The sequence below is a fragment of the Leishmania martiniquensis genome, chromosome 29 (assembly GCF_017916325.1).
Source record: "Leishmania martiniquensis isolate LSCM1 chromosome 29, whole genome shotgun sequence".
NCBI classification, from domain to species: Eukaryota; Euglenozoa; class Kinetoplastea; order Trypanosomatida; family Trypanosomatidae; genus Leishmania; species Leishmania martiniquensis.
In genome coordinates this window covers 713537-737768 of record NC_090164.1, presented here as the reverse complement: position 1 = coordinate 737768, position 24232 = coordinate 713537, and the positions used below count along the sequence as shown (strand labels likewise).

Genomic DNA, 24232 nt, shown 5'->3' with positions numbered 1-24232 from the left:
CGAGATGTACAGTGGTGTGTCTAGCGTGTTTGCCGCTTGTGCCGCCATAGGGGCGCGGCGTGGAACCTGGCGCACACAGGTGGCGAATTCGTGGGCTGCTGCGCCGTCTCGCGAGCTACGCACACCATCTTCGTGCCTGGCCTTGCATCCGGCGCGGGCTTTTGTCACACGCACTCGCGCATGCGGGACTGGAAATGGCTTCGTGCTTAGTGCCATTGCTCCAGATCGAGAAGAAGCGCGAGGTCAACCGCCCGGAGCGCCGGTGGAGAGGCTCTTGAGGTGCGCGGAGGGGTTGTCGCCGCAAAGGATGAGGGCGACGCTCACGGAACAGCGCATGGACGGCGTATCAGCATCGGGGGCAGTGACTTTCAGGGCTGTGTCACGTGCGACTCGAATGAGTGACTTGGCAGCCTGGGGCACGGCCGGCACGCCCAGCGAGATGGCTGGCGATACTGGCATGGATCCATTGTTCGATGGCATACGGCCTCACGCTAACGGAGGTGCTCCCAGCGCTGTGCCATATACGGACGTTCCTGCGCCCACTGGCACAGTAGGGCAAGTGCCGAGCGCGTTTCCGGCGGGCCCCACATACGACAGGCCCCCCTCGCCGCCAACAGCCACCGCGTCACTGGCAACGACACCACCGGCGCTGATTTTCTCCTTTCGCGGGAATCCACACGAGCTGCAGGACCGCCTGCGGGGCACCAAGGCTTTGGTGTTCTTCTACAAAGCATCTTGCGGCCCATGCGCCGCAATTCGGTCAAAGCTGCTTCACGCGGTGGCAGGCGCTGGCGTCGGCGGCGGTGGCACCACATCAACTTCACCAGCCTCCACAGTGTTGGCCACGGAGGCTACCGAGGCGGGAGGCTCACGACACCCTCTGCTTTCCCACTTGCGGCAGCATCAGCATGCGCCTGAAAGGAGCACAGGTGTGCCGGCCTCCGCGCCAGCGGCCGCGTACCGTGAAGGCACAGAAACGTCGGCTTTCGGAGCAGCCGCCATGCCCCCCGCCTCTCCTTCCACGACTATGACAGTGGACGATCAGAAAGCCTGCGCGGTTGCGAGTCGCTTCCTCGAGGACGCCGCCAAGCCGTTTCCGCAGTCTGTTCTCCTTTTGACGGTAGACACGACCGCCAATGCGGAGGTGACCGCCTTGCACGACATCCGGAGCCTCCCAACTTTCATGGCGTACCGCAACGGCTGTATTGTCGGTCGCTTTGAAGGCTCTCACGTAGACGAGATCAATAAATTAGTAGACCTCCTCACAGAGGACTCGCCGGAGACGAGTCTTAGTCTCGATAATGGACACCAACCTCAGCAGAGGCACCGGGGCGCGAGCCCGTGACCTCGATCATGCATTGGCGATGGTGAGCACCCGAAACGGTGTTTTGCTCTCACAACTTTTGCTATTTTCGCGTTTTTTTTGCTTGGCTACTCTCCTGAGGGGTGCCGACTGACGATGAGTCATACGCGTCAGGAAAGAAGAGAGCAGTGGTGTAAAGGGGAGGGAAGTGGGGCAGCATTTTGCGTCAGATGAGGCACGACTTCCTCAGGTCTCTCCTGATCGCATACATGCACCCATGCACGAACGACTCCTCCCGTAGAGGCGTTTCGAGGTCCTTACCCTTGTGACTGGTTCTGCTTGTATCCCTGCTGTCGCCTTGGCTCTTGCGCTTCTCTTTTTCCCTGTTGTTCCTCTGGGGTGGCTGAGAGAGGGGCAGTCCGCGTGCGTGCCTAGTGTTCCTGCCTGTTTGCTGGATGGGGCTCATGCGCACGCGACAACTGCGTCGTCAGCTTGAGTGTTGCGTGCCATCCGCTCAATTATTTTTTTTTCGCTGCCGCATGAGGGGGTGGCCCCCTCTCTCTTCGGGCGGCAATGCGTCGCCAAGCACTCTCGCTCTCTCGCTCGTTCGGCAAGGGAGGCGTCAGCGACAGTTGTGATGGCACGCTCTGCGGAACGTTAAAAAAGTGGCGCGTGAGAGAGATCGTCGCTGTAGCGGAATGTCCCGAGACGCACAGCTGTGCTGACGAACGGCGTGGCCGCGCCCCACCCGCAGATGCACACAAGTGAACAACAGGCTGTGCAGCAAACAACTCTGCTGCACAAGGAGCGCTTCGCTTCTTACTTCAAGAGCGAAAGGGCTAAAGGAAAGAGGGGAAAACACAACGACAGCGTGGGCACACCCACACACACACACACATCCGATCGCATGCATTACACCTTACCCCCACCCGAGACGAAGTCGATTCACGTTCCCCTTTTTCCCACCGAGACACACGTTCAGAGGCACATCGAGGGGCCACCGATCGTGGGGTCGTGGAGGACGACGCGCATGCCACAGACTGCGGCGCCTCACATATATCGTGAGCGGCCTTTCTTTCATCTTTTTTTTCTCTCCATCTTGTCGTGCCACTGCGCCGATATATAAATATATATACATATATTTATACATATGTGTGTGTGTCTCGCGGCGCGCCCGTCTCCATAAATCGTCTTCACTTACAAAACTCTCGTTTGTTCACCTCCCCCGTTTTCTTTTTCGCTGTCGTTTTTGGGCGCTTCTCGCGTCGACTTTCAAAAAGAACAAACGAACAGAAAGCTAAATAGAAAAGCACTCACTTCACGGCATGCCCTAACGCAGAGAGGAGGCCCATCATCCTTCGCTCGACTGCGCTTCTTTCTTTCGCTTGCGCTCTCTTTTCCCCTCTTTCGCCCGCGGCTCTCTGCTTCTCGGATGGGTCAGAGGAGGAGGGGGGAGGGAAGAGGCCTGCGTGGGGCGCTGAGGGGCTATGCACATGTATACATCTTTCTAAATAATCGCCCATGAGCAAACTTCAAGCGCCTAATGCGAAAGTTGGATACCAGGCATGCAACGAAAATAAGCGAGCTGCAGACGGGGATGTAGGTACAGCATCTCTGCAATACATCGGCAGTTGTTCGTGAAGGGTCATGGCAAGCACAAAGGGGCACCCTACTGTCAAGTACAGCTCTGAGAGGTAGTTGCTTGCCCTGCATTCCTAGTGACCTTTGTGCAGCTCATGAGTCTCCGCGGCACGTGAGGGACGAGGGGCCCATGTGCTCCCTCGGCGTTTCTTCCCTGGGTGCTCTGCGCATCATGCGCCCCTCATTCCCCATCTCTGACGCCTTACCTGCACCGTTTTTCACCTCTCATTTGCCTCGGCGGGACTCCTCTGCGGTCACTGTGACCGCGCGCAGAGAGACACTGCGGTGAGCATCTTCACCATCGGCAACGGCAAGAGAAGTCACTGCTCATTGCTCGGACCACAGAGTCGGTTACTGCCCTCCGATACCAGGCCGACTTCACTGCCCTCACCCCATCCTCCGCGGCCGTCACGCGCGATGCAGCTAGTGATGACAAGAGCTATGTTTGTTGGCTGCTGCCCTACATCGGAAGAAAACGATTGCTGAGGTCATAAAATGATAGAAGACCATCGCCGCCCTGCTCTGCAGGGGTACCTGTCCGTAATGTGGGTTTCTGCAGCAGCAGGCGGCCTGCAGTAACAGCAGGATGCGGAAATATGATGCTGTTTAACGCTGCGGTGGCACTATCGGCATCCGCCTCCCCTAAGGCCTTCACGCCCAGCTGTCTTCGATGAGAAAGCTCCAGGCCCGGAGCGGCTCCAGGCATGCTTAGCGCGATGAGCGGACTGCACAACGATCAAAGAACGCATGGTCTCCCTTTACTGTTCTTGGAACGTCCGACTCGCCCCGCAGGGTCCTCTCACATCGGATGCCCACGCCTGATCGCCCTCTGCACCCCTTTCCGACGACAAGCCCTGTGTTGATTGTGCAGTTACATGCCGACTGTCGGTCCCCTTCCGTCCGACACACACACACACACGAACCTCCGTGTCAGTGGCTTGTGAATTCCGGTAAGGGCGAGGCGCTCCTGTTGTGCCAGAGGCTCCTAGGTGCTTTGCGCCTCTCGCGGCACACCCGAGCATGGAATGCAAAGGTCGGGGGAGCCGGAGCGACGGGCAAGGCGCTGCGGGCTCGAGAACACCCAGCTCCCGAGTGCATGCGCGCAACCTATGCGAGAGGCCCACACACCATCCTATCGAATACCGCGACTTGAGGCGACCGAGGGGCGAACATGGCCTCCGGTGAGAGTGTGCCATGTCTCAGAGAGCCCTGGCGGAGAGCCGGCTCACCTACCCCTCGAGGTCGTCCGTCACGCGTCTCGACCACCCCCTGCTACCCTCAGGACAGTCGCCACGCCTTTGCCCCCCTCTCCCACCCCCAACTCCCCCTGACCAGGGCCCTCGGCGCGTCCCGCTTGGACCGAGGCGTGGGGCTCACCCACGTCTGTGACGCACTGGCCGAGCAATGGCTCTCTCCCTGCGTGCGTTCGCACATGTACGTGGACTGCGTGTGTGTGCGGGGGGAGGGAGACGGCTGTGCCTCCCCCTCGACGTTTCTGTCATCTGTGACCTCCACGCATTGGATCGTATCTTTTTTTTTGAAGACGCCGACTTGGAAAAAGAATTGCCGAGCATGTGCAGGAGTATGAGAGGCAGCCCACAGCACGCACAGCACACAAGACGAAAGGGAACAAACGGAGTGCCCGAAGCAGCGAAGCGAGCGCCAAATGGATGAGGGCGACGTGCCATCGGCACTCCATTCGAAAAAGAGGGCATCGTGAAAAACTCACTTGTGGTCGAGTAGCGCGTGCCCCTAAAGTCACTGCTTGCCCCCTCTGTCATCTGCGTACGCGCCGATTTAGGGTGAGGGACGTACGAGCAGCAGTGTGCTCCGCGTTCTAGGTAGGTAAAGGGCGAGGAGGAGTGGCACTCCCCCCCTCACACACACACACCTTTTACTTATGACGTGTCCTCTCTGTTCTGTCTTTGTCCCACGAGCACTTCCTCTCTGCCCCTCTCCCTCCCCTCAGGGATACACACACGCACAGAAAATAACCTTCGCGGAGCCAACTCACTTTCCCATACTGCTGCTGCGGCCTCTCTTTTTTGGGCGGGGGCGTCCTCATTTCGTCTCGGACCGCTTCTGTCGTTTGCTTATTCGTCCTACTTTCCCACTGCTCGGCACTTTCAGTGCGTTCGCTGTTATTCTGCTCCCCCTTTGGTTCTACGCCGTGCCGTCTCTCCCCGTTTCTCCTCGTCCACAGTCCCAGCTTTGCTTCTCTCTGTCAAGACGTTTGCCCTTGTCGATCACGCACGCCCTCTTCCCCGAGTCGACGTCGTGCCACGATTGCGCTTCCCGCGCTCTTGCGCGTTACCGCCTTGCTGCTTGCTCCCTCTCACAGAACCTGCGTAGCCCACATACGTCGCCACGTACGCTCATGCGCACCGAGGAACTGGCAAGGATGTCTGCTGCGGCAGCTGTCAAGACGCCCGCGGCGGTCGGGAAGTCATCGGCGCCTTTGGGGGTGTTCAAGAAGAGTGGGGACGTGAGCTGTACAACGTCGGACGAGGTGCAACAGAGCCGCGACGACCTTGGCCATGGTGCACCCTTTTCGGAAAAGACGCGGCTGACCATGCTCCAGTCAGAGCCCGTGGTGCTGCGTTTGCGGCACATCGGCAAGAGCTACCCGATCGCCGGCTCCGAGGAGCGGGTGGTGGCTCTCAAGGATATTACCCTGGCGGAGGCAGAGGACTTGGACGGGGCGGCGGCGGCGGCACAGAAAGGACCTCCCAAAAGACCCTTGGCACACGGCGACCTACCCCCGCCGTTTGGCCCAGTGCGGCGCGGCGAGTTTGTCATGATCCGTGGCCCCAGCGGTGGCGGCAAGACAACGCTCCTCAACATCATCGGCAGTATCGACTCCTGCTCTGAGGGCACGATCGAGCTGAATGGGCGCCTCATCGACAAGAGCACCAAGGAGAGCGTTCTGGCAGACATCCGCCTCACGACACTCGGCTTTGCATTCCAGACGTTCAACTTGATCGCAACCATGACAGCGGTAGAGAACGTGGAGCTGCCCATGACACTGCTGGGGAAGTTGTCACCAAAGGAGATGCGGCTACGGTCTCGCCAGCTGCTGACGCTGGTCGGACTGCGCAACCGCATCAACCACCTCCCCTCCGAGCTGAGTGGTGGTGAGCAGCAGCGCGTGACGATTGCGCGAAGCTTGGCGAACAGTCCGTCGCTCCTCCTCCTCGACGAGCCGACCGGCGACCTGGACACGGCGAACACCATTGAGGTGATGGATCTTCTCATGCGCATTAACCGCCGTACCAAGGCGACCTGCATCATGGTGACACACAATCCCGACATCGAGTGCTACGCCGACCGCATCCTCTACGTAAGCGATGGCCGCTTTGTCAAGGAGGTTTTCAACTCACTGCCGGCGTGCCTCAACCTCGACGCCTACGTCAAGTTCCTGGCCGCCAAAGAGAAGGCGATGGTCGGATTCAGCGAACACGCGTCTAATGAATGTGATAGTGAGCAGGATGCCATCGCATCGACGGCAGGAGGGACCGTCGACAAGGATGACAAGTGCTATGCGCCTTTGGCGTGCACCAGCGTGACGACGATAGGGTCGGTCCCCGAGGTGGCGCCAGCCGCAAGCTCGTGCAGGCCTCAGGCCACCGCTATGATGCCGAGCGGTAACAAAGTCTCCCAGAGTCTGGCGGACAGCACGCACTACCGCGGCGCCTCTGTACCCTCTGCGGCCGCCTCTTCGCTTCAACAGCGCGAGGCGGAGGGGAGCCGCCACTAATTGTACAACTCGGGTCCCAGCAGGGCTCCTGCGCATGCCAGTGCGTGCGCCGGCTGCGTGGATGTGCACCGTAGGGCCCTCGCACGCAGCGCCGCTGTCTTCGTGGTCATCTGGCGCATGAGGCAGAGAGGAAGCGAAGGGCTTGTATACAGTGACGCTGCCTCTCGTTTTTTTACCTCTGCCCCTTTTCGTCGTGTGGGTGCGTACGCTATCCTTTGGCGTCAGACTCTCTTACCCTCTTTTCTCCGCGCCGGTGCTCTGTGAGGATGCGCCCACCTCCCTCACGCGCCACAGCCATACTCTTCTCGCTATTTTTTTTTCCACGTCTGATAGGCTCCTCCCCCTCGCCCGACTCTCTACACATGCGTCATGTGTCTTCTTTCTCGTTTCTGCTGCGGTCGCCGCCCGTTCAGCTGTCACAGCTTCGGTCAAGGATGATGCTGATCCCCCGCCGTACTGTGCACGCTTCGCTGGAGGCGCTGCTTCGTTCTGTTTTCACTTTCTTTCTTGCGCTTCGCTTGTGTTGCGCTTTTGCTGATCGGCTTGAGGGGTGTGCTGCGTGTGAGGCGAGACTGCTATGTGGAGGCCGCAAGCCGAGAGGTGGTGGGGGAATACGTGAGCCTGCGAGACGTACTGTGACGTCGTTCCTCTCCTTGCTTTTCCCTGCTTACTTCCTCAGGACCTGCACATACGCGCAGCTCACCACGCGCGCCCCCTCCCTGAGTGACACGGAGATAGACGAGTAGGGAAGATCGTGGTGTCGACAGGGGAGTCGAGAAACTCACGCGCACGTCGGGACAGCTGGGCATGAAATAGGAGAAGCGTGGGGGAAAGGCCGACGGGGTAACGTCAAGCCGCCAGACATGACGTACAGATAATATCCAAGCAGCTGTGCGCTGCCACAACCCTCTCCCACGTACAGGTGGATGTGATGTGGGAACTCTTTTTAGCCTCTGCAACAAGCGCTGCTCCGACAAGGGTGGGGGCTCGGCGCGTACTATCTCGCAGGGGCTCAGCTCTCCCATCTCTCTCCCTCCCTCTGGGAGGAGGAGGCCATGCCGCCCTTCTATCCCCGTCAAGCACCCAATCACTTCTGATGTTGCCAGGCTCCAGCCCCCACGGCATCGGGAGGCCAGAGCTATTGACGGCTGCGCATGTCGGCGGTCGGGCCCTGGATGTGGTTGCGCCGGCGCCACCCGCGACAGTGAAGGCGCCTGTGCCATGCATACAGTAGGTATGGGGTCTGTGTGGCTCGAGCCTCCCTCACACAGCCCTCGGGTTTTCCACTGGCAATGGGGAGCCTGAGCCACCCCAAAGGGGGTCCACCGCGTGGCGATCAGCGCCGTGGGGGCCGACTGTGAGGCGTGCTGCGTAGCGGGCGGTGGATGGGGTATGGGGCCAGGACTCGTTCATTGGTGACGGAGTCGACGGGCGTTGCTGTAGCGCGTGTCTGCCCGCTCCCTTGCACCGCCACCATCACGCGCGATGGGGTCTGCGGGACAGGCCGTGTGTATGTATGTGTGTGTGTGTGTGTTTGTGCTGTATGGGAGAGCAGAAGAGGCTGCGCGTTGAAACAGAAGCGCTCGCGGAACTCCTCATCTCTCTCTTTGCCGCTGATAGTGTGCTGAATGGCCGTTTCGTTTTGCAACGTCGGCGTATCCGATGATGGACGAGCGCAGAGTCTAGCCGCCTCCCCCCTCCCTCCATCCTCTCTCTTAGTTGCATCGATTCATATGGAAGAAAACGCGCGTGGCTTTTCTCTCTCGCCCCCATTCCCCCTCATTCACCTTTTTCTCTGCCGATGTGTGGTAGTGTGCGTTCGTGGTGCTCTGTGTGCCGCATCTACTTGGGCCCCATCGCCTCCTCTTCTGCGGCGCGTGCGTCGACTCTCTGGCGTGGGAAACGGAGTGTGTAAGCGCTCCCTCCACGGGCATGCTTCTCTCGTATTAGTGCTTCCGTGCCATCTTCGTTCAGTCCCGCCCCCTTTTTTCGGGACCGTTCGGGAGAGGGGACGGAGTGGCTGCACGCCGCCTCATTCTGCCTTTCTTTTGCTTTGTGTGCTATTGTTGTTGTCGCCGTCGCCGTCGTCGTCTCTCTCCCCCTCTCCCTCTCTGTGTTGTCGAGCGGAATCAAGTAGGCCAAGAATCAAGAAGGAGGCCAGCCTGAGCAGACGCCCGCGAGGAGAGGTTACCTCTTCACCGAGTCACCGTGGTGCCGGACGCATCTGGAGAATTTCTCCGGCGTGTAGGGGCAGATGTCTTGTCACGCACGTGAACGCGTCACTTGTTGCCGTGAGGCATCGAGCCCTTCGCCCGGCATCCCTCTCCTCTCTGGAGATGGGTGTGGGTGTATGGGCAGCGGTGCGTCTCGAGGGTGACTTTGGTTTTGCTGTGTGTCGGCTTTGCTGTTGGTGCCTTTGGATCACCTCTCCTCTGCGCAGGCGCGTGGACGGCGTCTTCCCTCTTCCTCTCCTTCTCCTGCGCTCCGCGCCGAGGGCCAACCTCCTCGATCTCCTCCCCCCTTTCTTTCTCGACCTCGTTACCCGACGCACGTGGCATTTTCATGGCTCTCTTCTTCACACACACACACCTGCGCACACCACAATTCTTCCAACATCATCGATATGCGCACAGGTCATCAGCAACTTCAGTCCTTATAAAACACAGACGTTTCGAGGGGCAAGAGAAAAGGCGAGGAGGCAAGTAAGGTCTGACCGTGAAGACGAACGCATCTGCTGACGCCCCCTCATCCGAGTCGCCTCTTCTCACCAAAGGTCATTCCCTTTTTTTTCCACTTCTCTCGCCTTTCCATACATATTTATATCTGTTCACCCCCCCCTTCTCTCCCCCACACACACACATTCCTTCGCGGAAGGCATTTGCTCCTCTGCTCACCTCATCTTTATATTGCGTGATTGTGGGCAACAACAAAGCAACGCACCACCATACGTGTCCGTGTGAATGTGTGTGTGTGTGTGCTGGAGCCCTACTTCCCACCTATCCACACACTCCCGCAGGCACGCAAAACTCGAGATCCACACCGAATCTTGCAATCCCTCTGTTCTCTTTCACTCGCTGGTTCCGTGTGCTTCCGCGGGTAGCGGAAGCACAGGCGTCTGGAGAAGAAAGGCATAGCTCACGCGCACGGAAGCTGGTGCGCACACACAACGACGAGCTCAGCGGATCGTGAAAGCATTTCGGCAGTCTTGTCTCTGTTGTTCGCTTCTTTTTTTTTGTCATTTGTTTCGCCGTTTGCTCGCGTTCTTTCGCGTCTTTATCTCTTCTTTGAGGGATACCAAAGCGCGCAACGTCGAAGGCACTCCTGCTCCTCGTTGATTCGTCTTGCCAGTGTGGTGGCCTACGTGCTGGCTGTGCCGCCATTCTTCACATTTCCACCCCCTCCCGGTACCCCTCTTGCACCTTTCACAAACCTTTGTATTTGCGGTCTTTCTCGTCTTTTTTTTTATTGTCTTTCTCGACTCATCGCCTATTGTGGGCTGACCGCCTTTTCCAAGTTGGCACGTGTGCACGCACGTACTGGCTGAGTGCCGCGGTTTGTATCGGTTGCGCTGCGGCTGCGGCGGCCTACGGAGCGATTCTCTCTTTTTCCTGTCGCACGTCTTCTGCCATTGCGACGCTCTTCTGTGGTGCGCATGCCTGGCTGTACTCTCCTCTCCTTTGCTCGTTCTCGTGTCCGGAGCTTTGAGGGCGTGCCCCTCGCTGACGTACCGCCGCAGCACCACACACACACACACACAAACACAAACACAAACAAACAAAAAAAGAAAAGCAACGCTCGGCACCCCACTTCCAAAGCTCTTCACGCAGACTCGCACGTACATACTCAACAGAAGAGGCATTTCTTGCGCAGATGCAGGAGCTGCCACGGCGATCGACGAAAAAGGCGCGGCGGGAAGCAGCTATGGAGCCCCTCGCCACCGCCGGGGCCCCATCCGCTTCTACTGCCACAAAGGACGACAATGCTGAAAGGAGTAAGTCGCCCGAGGAGGACCTGGCAGACACACTGTCGCGAGGCTCTGCAGCGGAGGCCTCGCCCTTCACTGGATCAAGCCGCAACTCCACGTCGGGGCCCGCCACAGAGTGCTGGATTTGCTTCGACACCACCAACATCTCCTCCAACCGGATTGTCACCCACCGCTGTCGTTGCCGTGGTTCCGTCGGGTGTGTGCATCAAAAATGTATTGATCGCTGGGTCATTCAGCAGCGCAACCGCGCCTGCCGGAGCTGTGGGGCCTCCTACCAGCTGGTCCACTCCGAGTACCCCCCTGGCGCTAAACTCCCGCTGAGGCCGCAGGAGCGTCGCATGTTCCTCTTGAGGTTTTTGATTAAACCACTCCTCCTCGAGTCCGCTGAGACGCTTTGCTGTGTCCTTCTGCGCTTTGTCATTGTCCCGCTTCTGCTCGGACTCGTCTACAGCTTTCATCGCTGGCCACTGCTCTGGTGGCCCGTGTCAGTTACCATGGCCGCCTCTGCGGCGCCATCGGAGCGCGACTTTAGCCCAGCCTCCTCAGCTGGCGTGCTCGGCAGCCAAGGGGGAAGGGGGGACGAGAACAGTGCGTACACTTTGACGGAGTCTTTTTTGGCGTGGGCCGATGCGATTCTCTTTGGCTTTGTCTTGTGTACCGTGCTGAACGCGGTGGAGGTGGGGTGGAGGAAGTGGAACCACTACTTCCGCGCTGCCCGGGTTCGGCTCGCCCGCGAGACCGCCAGGCAAGCTCAGGAGGTAGAGCTGGCCCGAATGACAGCAATGCCTCCCACAAACCCTCTGCCTTCTCACCAGGAGCGTAACGCAGCAGAGGGGGCTGGGGAGGGAGCGGGCACCATGGACGCGCAGGCTCGCAATGCTGCTCCTCAACCGCAGTCGCATCCTCGCGACGGGTTGCCAGATGGCTTTGTCGCAGAAGGGTGGAGACGGGAACGGGACCCACTCCCGGCGGCCGCGCATGATCTTCTGCGCCGCGACGATACGCCTGACGCACGTCGCCCCGGGGCTAGGGCAGATGCAATGGCGGCGGTAGGCGAGCTGCTGCTGAGCAGCGACAGCGACAGCGATGATGGCGACTCGGACAGCGGCAATGGCACACTGTATCGGCTTTCCTTCGTCGATGGTGTATTCGATACAATTCACTGGTTGAAGTCTGGCGCTGGCGGTGGCGGCTTCAAGCGACTTCTACCCTCTTCGGCACAGCAGCTTGGCTACGGTCTTGTACTGACGCTGCTGTTGCGCTCTCTCTGGGGCAGGGCGGCGGTGGTGCTTGCCTTCGCAGGCTTCATCGCGAGTTGGCGCTACCGTCACACGCGGAACGTCCTCGCCACACAGAAGCGGCGCTTGTACGAGGTGGCGGAGCGTGTGCCGCAGCTCTCGCAGGAGGCGGTGAGGACACTTTTCGAAGTCTACCTCGTAGACGCTTTTTTCTTTTACGGCGCTCTGCCGGAGCTGGGAGGGATGATGCTGCACTACGCTATCGCTCCATATGTGGACGTCGGCTTCGATCGAGGTTTCCTCGCCTTTTTTCAGGGGCTCACAGTTCTTAAAGTGGCCCTCTACTGGGTGGTGGGTGCGGTGCTGGTGATGCTGCTCACCGCGATGGAGTTGACGGTGGTGGGCCCCTTGTTCGCGAACGGTGTCGACCTCTTCTTTGTGCGCAGTTTCGACGCTCGCTGGGACTCTGTGCTGGGGTATTGGCGTTGCGTCGTTACACAGGTGTTCGATTCGGACCCCCCCCGCATCGTCCGCGGCTTTCTCCGCGTTGCGGTGGTGGAGTTGCTGGTTCTGCTTGTCTTTGTGCGGGTGCCGTTTTGGGGAATGCTCGGGTGCCGCGACTTGCTGTGGGGCGACGGCACGGTTCGGCAGACGGGGCGTCCGCTGAAGATGTCGCTTTCCCTGGGGATGGAGACCGGGTACGACATCAGCGTGGACGTCAGCCTTGACGAGTGGCGCCGCGCCGAAGTATTGCGTATTCTGGCGGAGCAGGTACTACTCCCTTTCGGTGCCATGTACGCTGCCCAAGTACGAGAGCAACTGACTCCAGCGCTCGATTCGACCTCTCTCGGCGCCATCGACTCTGTCGTGCTAACCGCCGTGAGCTCGACTTCCGTGAACCTCAGCGCACGAGAGCTGTGGGAGCAGGCCTGGGGAAACATGTCGGACCGCTCCGTCTTCCTCTTTCACCTCATCGATCCCAAATCCGCCAAGAAGGTCGCGGTGGCGTCGGAGGGGTTTCGTAGCACGCTGAAGCGCGTGCAGAGGCCCATGGAGTGGCTGCGCGTAGCCACATCAGAGGATGGTGCGTGCAACACGCTGATGGCCTTGTCCTCCCCAGCAAGCTGGGCCGAGAAGTCGCAGCAGCAGCGGCTCTTCGTTGATCTGGAGGCGATTGTGGTACCGTCGTTCATGGCGTCAGAGCGCCAGCGCACCTCAGCCGTGCGTGCACATCACATGTTGCTCGAGACGTGGAGACGCACATATCACGATGCCATGAGCCGCGTGGCCAGTGTCCTCCGCCCCGAGGCGATGCCGACGTTACAGTCATTTTACCCGGAGCACGACGCGGTGCATGTAGAGCCTCATACAGTGAGTGCGGTCAAGTGCTACATGGCCGCATTGCAGCTGTCGTACCCCTACCTGGGCATAGGGCGCTGGCGCGCCATCGTACTCGAGTGGTGGTCTCTGCTGCTGCTGCGCAACACCATCGTGAACTATGTTGTCGATGTCCTCACGTACGTGGCAGTCGTGTCCACGGTCATCTCCTGCTTCGCTGTGTACCCGCTGCAGCGAGCACAGCTACGCATCCTCTTTCCGGTGGTTCGCTGGATCGGTAAGAGTGTCGTGCACATGGAAGACTACCTCTTCGACCAAGAGCAGCTTCGCGCGGTGGAGGGGTTCGTGGAGCAGGAGGGCGAGGACGAGCTTGTCCTGCCCCCAATGGTCGAGCCGCTGGGGTTCGATCGGCGCGAGGAGTATGTGGAAGAGTCCGCCATCCCATCCTACCTTCTGCTGCGTCGCGTGGTAGTGGCCGCTCTCTTTCTCCTCGTGGCGTCCTTCATGGTTTGGGTCGTACCCGTGCTGTGCGGCACTCTTCTCCTGTGCGTCACGAGGAATGCGCTACCGGTTCTTGTCGGGGCCGCCTCCTTGAGCTTTTTCTGCTGGAATCCCGCACTGTTCGCTCGCTCTGTCGTCTTTGGCATGGCCCTCACCATCGCCATTGTGTTCGCCGTGCCCATTGTCGGTATCGTCTACATAGGTCCTTTGGCGCAGCTGTTCTGGAGCAGCTACCCCACGTTGGTGGAGGAGACGTTTGAGCGGCAGTACGACGTGCATCAGATGGTGGGGCCTTACACGGAGTCAGGCACGAGCGGCGACGGCAGCGCCGACGGTGAGTCTGACGACGACTGGGAAAGCATCGACTCACACGACGTGGCTGACAGAGAGGCCGAGGCTGCGCACCAGAACGGGGAAGCGGATCCAGGTGTATAGAACGAGTCGCATAGTAGCGCGGAAGCTGTGTTGACTCACTAGCAGCTGTTTCTTTCCTCCTTCCCCACCTCCTCTCACTCTCTCTCACTTCTCCGTAACACTGCCGCTTCCTCCACGGCTGCCCCCTCGAACCGCCCTCTCGTCTCTCCCCCCTCTCTCCCTCCCTCTCTCTGTGCGTGCGTGTGTGTGTGTGTGTGTGCATTCCTTCTCTTCTCTTCCGCATTGGTTAATCCTTTGAGGGAAGATAAGGTGAGGCATAGCACAGAGGAGCCAGGCGTATGCGTGATGTGGTGATGTAGGCAAGCGTATGCGGCTTGGAGTACTGGCTTGTTTGTCTGCGTATGTGTGCTTGTCTAGTGTGTGCTGCAGGAGCCCGCTGCGCTGGGCGGCTCACGTTCTGAGACGCTTTTGCTTTGTGGGCTGCTCGCTTTCTTGGACACATGTAAGGTTGGGAGCCGTTCCACTGCCTCAGCCCCCCTCGCGATCGGGCCAAGTTCACCTCTGTCTTGGTATTGGGACTTGCTTCTACGCATCCCTCCTCCTCTCCCTCTTTTACGTGGACTGAAGGCGCCGCGGAGCCACCAAAGGTCGTGTGGGAACACCTGGCAGGATGAGTGTGTGTCGGTGGTTGAGCTAGAAAGCCATGCAACAAAGGCGTTGGGGCATCAGACAGCTTCTGTACTGCACGCATGACTCGCACTGGTACAGGTGAGGCACACCCGCGCGTAGACACCACACACATACACACACAGGCGCATTCACCTCTGCTTTTTCTCATTAAAAAAGTATTTCAGCGCAACCAATAAGCCACCACCTGTCGCGGAATGCGTTCCGCGTACATCGAGAGGGACATGCAGTCACTCAATACCGCTTTTCACAGCTTGTGCGTGTGGTTCGCGCCTCGGCCTGCCCACATTGGATAGCCCCCGCTCTTCATTCAGATGACAGTGGCCACGCCTCGACCTCTGTCCACTCATTCGTTCGTATTGCTACGCCTCGCATGCTCTTATGCATGTGGCCGACCCTTCCTGATGTATGCCACCCCGCACCCCCTCTCTTCACTGCCTCCCTCCCCTCCCCTTCATCATCACCCCGAGCAACAAACGAATATATGCATACATACATACATATATATAAATACATACATATATTTAGGTGGTGCCCGGATTCTCCTCCTAACGGTGGGGGGTGGCGCGTCTTCTACTATCCCGCCTCCTCTTCCTCAGTGCTGTGAGCGTGCCTGGGCGCTTGTGCTCGTGTGTCTGTGTGTGTGTGTGATTACGTCGCCATTGATGCCTTCGGCGCTTGCACTTCATTCTCCCTCTCCCTTCGAGTGAGTGGCGGGCTCACGAGCGGCAACTAATTTGTTTATCACATGCTATGCCTCCTCGCTTGTATGTATCTGTGAGGAGAAGGCAAGCAGATGCCTGTGTACCCCGCATCGCTCCTCTCGGGAGCTCGACGGGGCAGCAGCCGGCATGCCACGCCCTTCCGCTGCAACACCGCTGCGTCATGGAGTACAGGCGTTTCGCTCCCTCCTCGCACCGCGCCGTAACACTTCAAGCAGCAATGCTGCGACTTGTACATTCGCTACCGATGGCCTACGCAAGCGTGTCGGTGCAGCGTCGCTCACGGTCGTCATCGTCGCAGCGCCCCCTAAGCGTAACATCGATTGATTCGACGCGCGTCGAGGGCGGCGCCGACGACTGGTCTGATGTGGAGGTGGAGGTGCTGCTACCGGAACCTAAGGTGGCCGCTTCTGGCAGCTCCACGATATCATCTACGGCCAATGACGCAGCTGCGCCAGCGTTGGAGGCGATCGATGCCATCGACTCGTACGCCAAGGCCAAGGTGAGTAATTTTGTGAGACGGCTGCTGCCGCCATCAGCGCCTGGCGCCAGCGGCGCCGCCCCCTCCTCTTCTGTCATCGGTCTGGAGGTGCGGCAGGTGCAGGGATGTGGTAAGACGACGCAGTACCACGCTCGATGGCGACTGCCACTGCCAGCGGAGTTCGGCGAGCGCTACGGGGAGGGCTTCGCACCGACGGCCAAGGAGGCCGAGGCAGTGGCTGCCATGCATGCCGAGCGCGTCATCGACGCACTGGGCTTTCAGCTGTTCCAGCTTTCATCAAAGCAGCGCAAGCATGCCGAGGCGGCGCGGGCGGCAGGGCGGTGGGCCCCAATGCCGGAAGCTACGACCAGCAGCTCTACCGCCTCATCGAGTGGTACCCCAGTCACGTCTGCAGAGGTGGTGCCGCCACCTGACACGCCGTCGCCGCCGCCGTTGCAGCTGCTAGAATTGTCTGCGCGAGAGCGACAAGAAAAAGACCTGAGAATCGACCGCATTCAGTTCATCCCGGTGCAGCGCACAGGCTTTGCCCCTTTCGCCTTCACATTAGCATCACCCCACCACTTGGACTCGAGCAGTCACGCGCGCATCGAGCGCTTCTTTCGGATTCATCGAACACCGTTCAAGTCGAGCCTGCGCCTCATATTACTCAAGAGCTCCCGAAACGGTGCCGCCAGTCGCGAGGATGTCGGCGAAGATGTGAACGGACGCCGGAATTCAGCGACACCGCAAGATGTCTTCCTCGCGCAGCTTATCCTTCCCTTGCCCGCACGCTTTGGGAAGCGCGTTGCGATGGGAAAGGCTTCTACTCGCAGAGAGGCCGTCTTGGTCGCCTGCATGCACGCGGAGCTCATTATCGACGCCGTTGGCTTTGCTCTCTACCCTGACAACCATGAACATCAGGCGGCACACGCTGTGGAGTGCGCGAGGATGCATCGCTGGTGCACGCAGCCGGGTGACTGCACATACAAGTATACCGCTCCATCACCTCCGCCGATGGAGCTGGTGGAGGAGCCTCATCCGTCAACGGTCGCACCAGCAACAATGGTGACACCGGAGCGTGGTAGTGCGGCTTCCGGGGTCCCGCTCCGTGTGGGTGCGGAAGATGGAATCACGGAGGTTGACGGAGACGGACGGAACTTCGGTGCTTCTCCTTCGTCAAAGCGTGCCTCAGAGGCTCAGGCCTGCAGCACACCACCCTCCGTGGAGTCGATGCTGCTGCAGCACCAGCGCGCAATATTGGCGGTACGGAACTTTACAGACGAGCCGTCGCTGCGGGACTTTGAGCCTGCGCGCCTACTGCTGGAGCGCTACGTAGAGCCGTTCGTCCCGCGACTCGCCACGCACGCTGAAGCCGCTGCCCGCACATCATCCATCTCCCCCACCGACTCCTGTTTGACGGCACTCATGCTTGTCGAAGAAATGGGCCAGCGCGACCGGCGTGTTTTTCGGGCCACCATCACCGTGCCGCTCTCCACACCGAGCTGCGAGCAAGCAGCTCAAACGTCCACACCAGCACCGGCTGCACCAGAGGCAGCATCCGACACGGCACAGGGCGTCGATATCCCCTCGGCGCTCCCCTACACGCACTCGTTTGTTGCTATTGGTGTGTCCTACACAATTCGCCTTGCCGAGTCGGCGGCTGCCGTGCACGCACTGCGGACACTGGCAGCACTGAATCGCCTCTGCTTAGTGCACGGCAATGCTGCAGTGGTGCAGGCGCTGGAGTCCTTCGCGATGCGGGCACAGATCCCTCTCCACGACCCAGCGCAGCCCATGCTGATCCCGGCGCAGCTCCCGCCACAGTCCCTGCCAGCACCCGTGCGGGTCATGGAGGGCTTTGTGGGCCGCATCGCCGCCTCAGGTCTGAAGCTCAGAGATCGACGGTACTTGCCCACGGACATGAATGTGGAAATCGCCAGCTCTCGCTTTGCCAGTCGCATCCCGCTACTGTCCGAGGAAGCTGGAACGGTCGCGTGCACGCTAAATCGTGAAGACGACCTCTTGCGGGAGCTACGCGTATGCCAAGAGCGACTTCCCCGTTTGCAGTGGGATGCGTCGCCGGACGCTGATGGCCGCATTATCGTGTCGCCCGACCTAGATGTCCGTCAAAGCCCTACGTACAATCACACGCTTCCGTCCATACGGGAGCCTGATGTAATGGCGACCACTCGCTTACGCGACTACCTGGAGCGCCACGGCAAGTCGCTCGAACTGGCGCTTTCTGTTGTACGCGTGGACGACCATCCGGCAAACTCGGCGAGGCACGCATTCTATGTAGCGAGGGTGGTGCTGCCCGTCGCACTGCGCCACAGGTCGAAAGCAAAGCGGAAGCTACCGTCGGCAGACGTGAGTGCGACTGGCGCGCTGGCTTCAAGCCCCCCAGCGTTCTCAGAGTCGCCGCAGTCGGGGCCACTGCAGGTGTCGGAGTACGTTGCGCAAGGTGAGGGCCCCACCCGGGACGATGCAATACTTTTATGCGCAGCGCATGCGGAGGTCCTTCTTGATTCAGCAGGCCTGCCCTTCTACGATCATGCGCTTCTGCAGCGAAAGCACGCCGACACAGCGCGGGCCCTTGGGCGGTGGGCACCGTTGGTGCGCGGCGCAGCCTCGCCTCCAGGGGCGCTCTGTCGTACACCGCCGCCACTGCGCAAGGTTGCACGTGAAAGCCCGGCGTGGGCTTGTGCGCAGGCGCAGCGATGCGCCTCGGCGCGCGAGGCGCTCATGAGCGAATCTGTTGGGCCTGCAACCCCTGTGCCGTCGCCGGCCTTGCCCACTCGCATTCCGCACTCAGCACCGGCGGCGCCTGCGGGCGCTACTAAGGTGGACGATGAAACGCTATGCGACATTGCCCGTCTTCAATTCGTCTATCACACGGACATAGACCGGAGAGCACTTCGAATGGTGGCGGAATACTTTCTGCATAACGGCTCCGACATTCATCGAATGGTGCGTCAGTACGTGGTAAAGCACCCGAAGCTGGGCACTATATATCGCTCCATTGTTGAGATACCTTTGCCAGCCTCGTACGGCAAGCGGTACGCCGTTGGCTGTGCTGCACAGAAGCGTCAGGCGCTTTTTCTCTGCTGCAAGCACGCCTTGCTCATTCTGGACGCCCTGAGCATTCCCGTCTTCAATCAGTATGGCCGGCAGCGCAAGTACTCGAGGGCTGCAGCTGTGAAGGGCCACGATGTTCCTCTGGGCAGCAAAGCCCCCCGAAAGACGGACACGCCGTCTCCACCGGGGCTTTATTATCTCGCAACGTGCGCCGCTGCCAAAGAAAAGCCCCCAGATGTACCAAAACTACCCTGCCTGAGAGACCGAAAGGTGCTCGCCCTGTGGGGCATCTTTGTGCACCACTGTGCGTCGTACGTGACGCGCATCAGTGAGACATGGGTGAAGGAGGCAGTCAGCGCTCCAGTGCACCCAAGGGTACCTCGCTCAAACCTTGTGGCCGAGAACGCCGCATTAGAGATGGCCGATAAGATGCCGAGCGATAAGTTTGCCCGGCGCCGACTGCTTGAGCTGTGCCGGATGGCTGGACTGCCTGACCCCACAGAGGACACGCCGTCACAGGCGGTGGCTCTTTCTCCGAACGAGCGGCGTTTCGTGACATTCAAGGAGCTTGTCGGCACGCCGTACACGATGCGCGGCGTCAGCGACGTAACGCCAGCGGAGAGTCGCTACCGTGCCTACGAGCATGGCATTCAGCTCCTTCTCTTGGTCGTGCGCCCAAACAGCAGCAGTGTGCCGACGCCGCGCCGCAGCTGGTGGGACGGACAGCAGCGCACCTTGTGCATCTACGACAGTGTGAGGAATCAAATAACGCCGCATGGCTGTCTGTGGTTGCTTCGGATGTGGGCCGCCATGCACAACCCGCCCTTGTGCGTGCGCGTAGAGATGAGAAGGTTGGATTCGCCGTCAGAGGAGCTCGGCAATGTACACGCGCGCGCAGACGACTCATCGGCAGCAGCGATCTCGCAGCTAACGCCGGCTCTCCCTGCGCACGGCCCGGCCGGTCCTCTTATCTCCTATGAAGGTGTCGCGTTCATCACGCAGCTCTGTGATGGTAATGAGAAGGTGCTGTATCATGCTGCGTGCGAGACTACCGATCCCGCCACCACCGCCTCCGCGGCCGATTCTGTTCACAAAGCGCTTCGGCAGCTGCTCAGCGATGTCCAGCGCGCACCGACGATGCAGAGACTTCACCGCTTTCTGTCGCAGCAGCCGCAGCTGCACATCCCTTCTTTTCGGGTGCTGGCCGACCCTGAGGAGGTGGTGCATCGACTGCATGCGCAAGTGTGCGACGCCCACAAAAGCACACGCACCGCGCAGCCTATCAAGCCTCTCGAAGTTGGGCATCTCACCGCGCGGTGGACCGCCCTCACTCCCCATGAGGAACAAACAGTTTCCTTTTACACGAGCTGGTGCGTTGAGGCGCTGCAGAGGTGGGTCGGCTCCGCCAGCGGTGCCGGAGGATCGGCGGTCGCGACAGAGGGTGAGACAGAAAGTGTTCGAGCCCAGCCCAAGTGCCTTCCCTCGACGCTCGTGTCCCTTCTTACGAGCTACGGCCTCGCCCGCGCCGCGCCTCGGGCGAGGATGGCATGGCAGGAGCAGGATGCGACTTCGCGCCCTCCTTCTCCAGGGGTGCCCACGCCGCTCGCTGGCGCACTGGCGGTCCTATGCCGTTGCCTTCCCGAGCTGCCTGACGTGACGGAAGGCGAGGAGAAGCGAAAGGGCGCTGCTGTGGGGCAGGCACCTCCAAGCATGACGAGGCTGGTTGAACGACACCGTGAGCTACCGCTGCAGCTGGCTCACTTGATCCTCATGGGGATGCTGTTGGGATGCGTTCCTTGGGCGGTGCGAGCGGCGGCGCTGGTGGCGTGTGCTGAGCACACATTAGAGTGGTACGACCAGCAACAGCTGTCCCATGCGGCTGCCGGTAGCAGCGCTGCGTCGGCACCGACGCCGCCACCGCCGAGCTCGCGCTCGGTGCCATACGTCAGCGTGGACGTGACAGAGGCTGTGCTGGCTTCGCTGGACGCGACAGTCCCCCCATTGCCCAAGACGGTGCTCCGCTACGCGTCGGAAGTGGAGCAGCGACTCAAGGATCTGTGGATGGAAGCCTCCGCCGCTGCCGAGGCGGAGGGGGCGTCACCTCTGCCGTGGCTGCAGTCCCTAGCGGCGTGGAGCGCGTGCCTGGAGAAGACAGATGTGAGCGGTCAATCATCCACTTCACCGGACGCCCTCACAGCGACACAGCGTGGCACTTTGCGCCCACTTCTGCAGTGCGCGGTGTCCGCGTCAGCTGCTCCTCACGCGGTGTGGGTGCGCGCCGTTCGCGTTGAGAGAGGCGCCGACGCAGAGGAGGCCGGTGGTGACAGCGCCTATGGGTCTTTGGCTGAACCGAGGGCGCCGATGGAGCCGCTCATCTTCCAGAGCAGACGATCTGCCCACTACGCAGCCGTGCGCTTGAGTACTAGCAACCCCACACAAGTCGAACCGGCCAAGGCGATCTCTGCGATGACGACATGCTTTGCAGCCTTTGGGTGCTATGCGTACCCCAAGGCGGCACTGGTGGCCACGACGCTTGAACAGGAAAGAGCATCTGCATCATGGAGCGTCTCGCGTGCCGCAGAGGATGACGACTCCACTGCGCAGACAAGCAACGACGGCGAAAAAGGCGCTGCCGAAGCTGTGAAGGATGGCGAGGAGGAGGAGGATCGCGACGACCTCGATGATGACGGCGATGTCGACGTTGGCCAGTACGTCCGCGTCTTCGGGACGTGCGTCTCACCGCTCGCCGCAGCGCTAGTTGCGGCGGCACCGACACGGTCTGCATCGCTGCCATTGCACTCTTCCACACCCGCTAAGACAGATGACACGGTCGTTAGTGGCGCACTCCGGGCGGTTGACGAAAACCTGCCCATGCTAATGACGGCCTTTCAAGAAACGGTGCCGCTGCTTGTGAACCGTCACACCTCTGTGCCACTGCTGTCAGGAATCTCTGCGCATCTGCGCTCACGTGTGGAGGCGACGACCCCGTTCTCGCCAGAGGAACGGAACGCCATCTCAGAGCTATTCAGACTGGCTGTGGGCACCGCCGCGGATGCGGCGAGTCGCGGCGAGGAAGCAGTGTAGTGGAAACTGCAATGGGGAAGCGTGGGGAAAGACTTGCTAATGGAGCAGAGAGAAGAACGCCCTTCTCGTCTTACGTCCCCTTCGAGTACCTATCGTCGTCCTTCGCTGCTTCGCCAGCGGGCACGCAGGTGCGCGTGCATGCGCCGATATGAACTGCAGCGCAATCGCCAGTCATCTTGCGCCTCTTCCTCATACAGTTGCGCTACCCCCCCCCCCATACTCCCTCTCCCACGAACTGCGACGCTGATGGGAGCGACGAAAGGCATCCGAAAGGGGGATAGGGAAAGGGGGAACGACCAGGGCAGAAACTTGACAAGCATCGACGCGCTTCCGCGCACGTGAGGGTGGGAATGCGCGCTGCTCTTTGACTTCTCGCATAAGCGCCACTGAATCTCGATCTGCAGCGACAGCTTCGATCTCTCGGGGCCCCCGGCCTCCCCTTCGTCCCGACGCCTCGCTCGGATCTCTCTCGTGCGAGTACTGTCGGCAGCGTGACAGCCTCAAGGCGGCCCAGCAGGCCGCCTTCTTCCTTTCTGTTTGTGTTCGTGATACATGCTGCGGAGCCCCTGGAGCCGTTTGAGATGATTGTGGCGTGGGCGGCGCGCGGACCCAGAGCGATGCTCGCGGCTACATATCAACGAGAGGGGTGTCTCGTGCTGTGGCACAGACACATGCGCTGGTAGCGGTCGCACAAAGCTCAAGTCTCTTCGACCTTTTCCTATAGGCGCCACCTTTGCACACTCTCCCTGGCCGTTTCTCTCTCCTCCGCTGCTGCTGCGGCTGCATTCGTTTCTGTCCGGGGCTGCTATGCGCTGCTTCGTGCATGCCCTTCCGCATAGCTCCATTAACGTGTGCATCGAAAGTGCCCGTTGTGTGACTGCGACATGTTCTGGGCGGCGGCACGCACATGCGCGCATTTCCTTACTTGCTTCCCCCTGCCCTCTTTACACGCTCGGTAAAGCGAGGGCTGCGCGCCACACGGCGACGATGCTGATTGCGATTCATGTGTAGGGGAGTACATGGAGTCACTGCCAGAGGCAACGACTGCAACATCGGGTGCTCACGCCCACACATGCGCACGCGCACCTGCAAGCGCCAAGCCTCTCTGTGCCCGCCCGCCCCCCCCTTCCCCATCGGCCCATGCACCCCTTTGTCCTCCTCCGCCCTGGTCGCGCTTTTCTTACATCTGCCATGGGAGTTGTTGTCGGTCTCTTCGCTCTGCCTCCCCGTCGACGAACCCAAGGGGCTTTCGCACTCCCTCTTTCTCTGCCTCTCGCCGACTAAGCGGTACGATACCTTCTATCATACCTGCAACATCGCCTCTTGCGCCGCCCTGTATCGCCTCTTCCGTTGCTGAGGCGACAGAGAAGACTGGTGCGTTTCCTAGGGTTGCCGTGCTCCCCCTCCCCTTCCTCCCGCCCTCTTCACCAATCCTCCTCTCGCAAAGCTGCCGCCCACAGACTTTGCGCTTGTGGAGGAGCACCTCATCGCTTATTCAAGCACTCGGGGCTGGTGCAGCCACCTCTTGCTCCGCCCTGTGATACTGGTCACTTGCTGGATTGACTGCTTTTGAGATGCGCATGCGTCGGTCTTCGCGCTGACGCATGCGCAGTGTCCTTTCAGCGCTTTGGCCGACGCCTAGCTCACCCACTGAAACGTGTGCCGTATTCTGCGGTTGTGATGCGACACGCAGGAGTTCGGCGAGTACGTGTGGGGGGTAGTGGCGCCTCTCGTGGAGAGCACTCTGCACCCAACCGGGCCCAGCATAGCTCTGGCGGCCAGGCGCCCCTTGTCGCTCAACGCCTCGGCAGCAGCATCTCCACGGTCGACCTTTTCAGCCTCTACCACTTCATTGACCGCACAAGCGTCCCCTCCGCCTCTGCGGCGGAGCATCATGTGGGAGCAAGCTGCGCTCTTTACAGCCTCGTGCAGAGCCGGCGCTAATGCGGCTGCCACAACCTCGGCGGCACTACAGTAGCGGCTTGCTGTCCGGCAGGCCGATGTAGGCCAATAGCACGGGTGGAAAAAGCACGCGCTTGAGGGGA

At 60.3% G+C, this 24232-nt stretch overlaps 4 protein-coding genes across 4 annotated transcripts; all 4 read left to right on the top strand.

Annotated features, from left to right (window-relative positions):
* Positions 1 to 4: 4 nt before the first annotated feature.
* Positions 5 to 1345, top strand: LSCM1_04460 (uncharacterized protein; the record flags this gene model as incomplete). The annotated part of the gene is made up of 1 exon (XM_067321968.1): positions 5 to 1345. One exon carries the CDS (start codon positions 5 to 7, stop codon positions 1343 to 1345), a length of 1341 nt encoding a protein of 446 aa, XP_067177063.1.
* A 4000-nt stretch (positions 1346 to 5345) lies between these two features.
* On the top strand, positions 5346 to 6701 carry LSCM1_04459 (uncharacterized protein; the record flags this gene model as incomplete). Its single annotated transcript, XM_067321967.1, has 1 exon — positions 5346 to 6701. One exon carries the CDS (start codon positions 5346 to 5348, stop codon positions 6699 to 6701), a length of 1356 nt encoding a protein of 451 aa, XP_067177062.1.
* Positions 6702 to 10571: 3870 nt separating this feature from the next.
* LSCM1_04458 (uncharacterized protein) lies at positions 10572 to 14198 on the top strand (the record flags this gene model as incomplete). Its single annotated transcript, XM_067321966.1, has 1 exon — positions 10572 to 14198. The coding sequence occupies one exon, from the start codon at positions 10572 to 10574 to the stop codon at positions 14196 to 14198; it is 3627 nt and encodes a 1208-aa protein (XP_067177061.1).
* A 1569-nt stretch (positions 14199 to 15767) lies between these two features.
* On the top strand, positions 15768 to 22187 carry LSCM1_04457 (uncharacterized protein; the record flags this gene model as incomplete). The annotated part of the gene is made up of 1 exon (XM_067321965.1): positions 15768 to 22187. One exon carries the CDS (start codon positions 15768 to 15770, stop codon positions 22185 to 22187), a length of 6420 nt encoding a protein of 2139 aa, XP_067177060.1.
* Positions 22188 to 24232: the final 2045 nt, after the last annotated feature.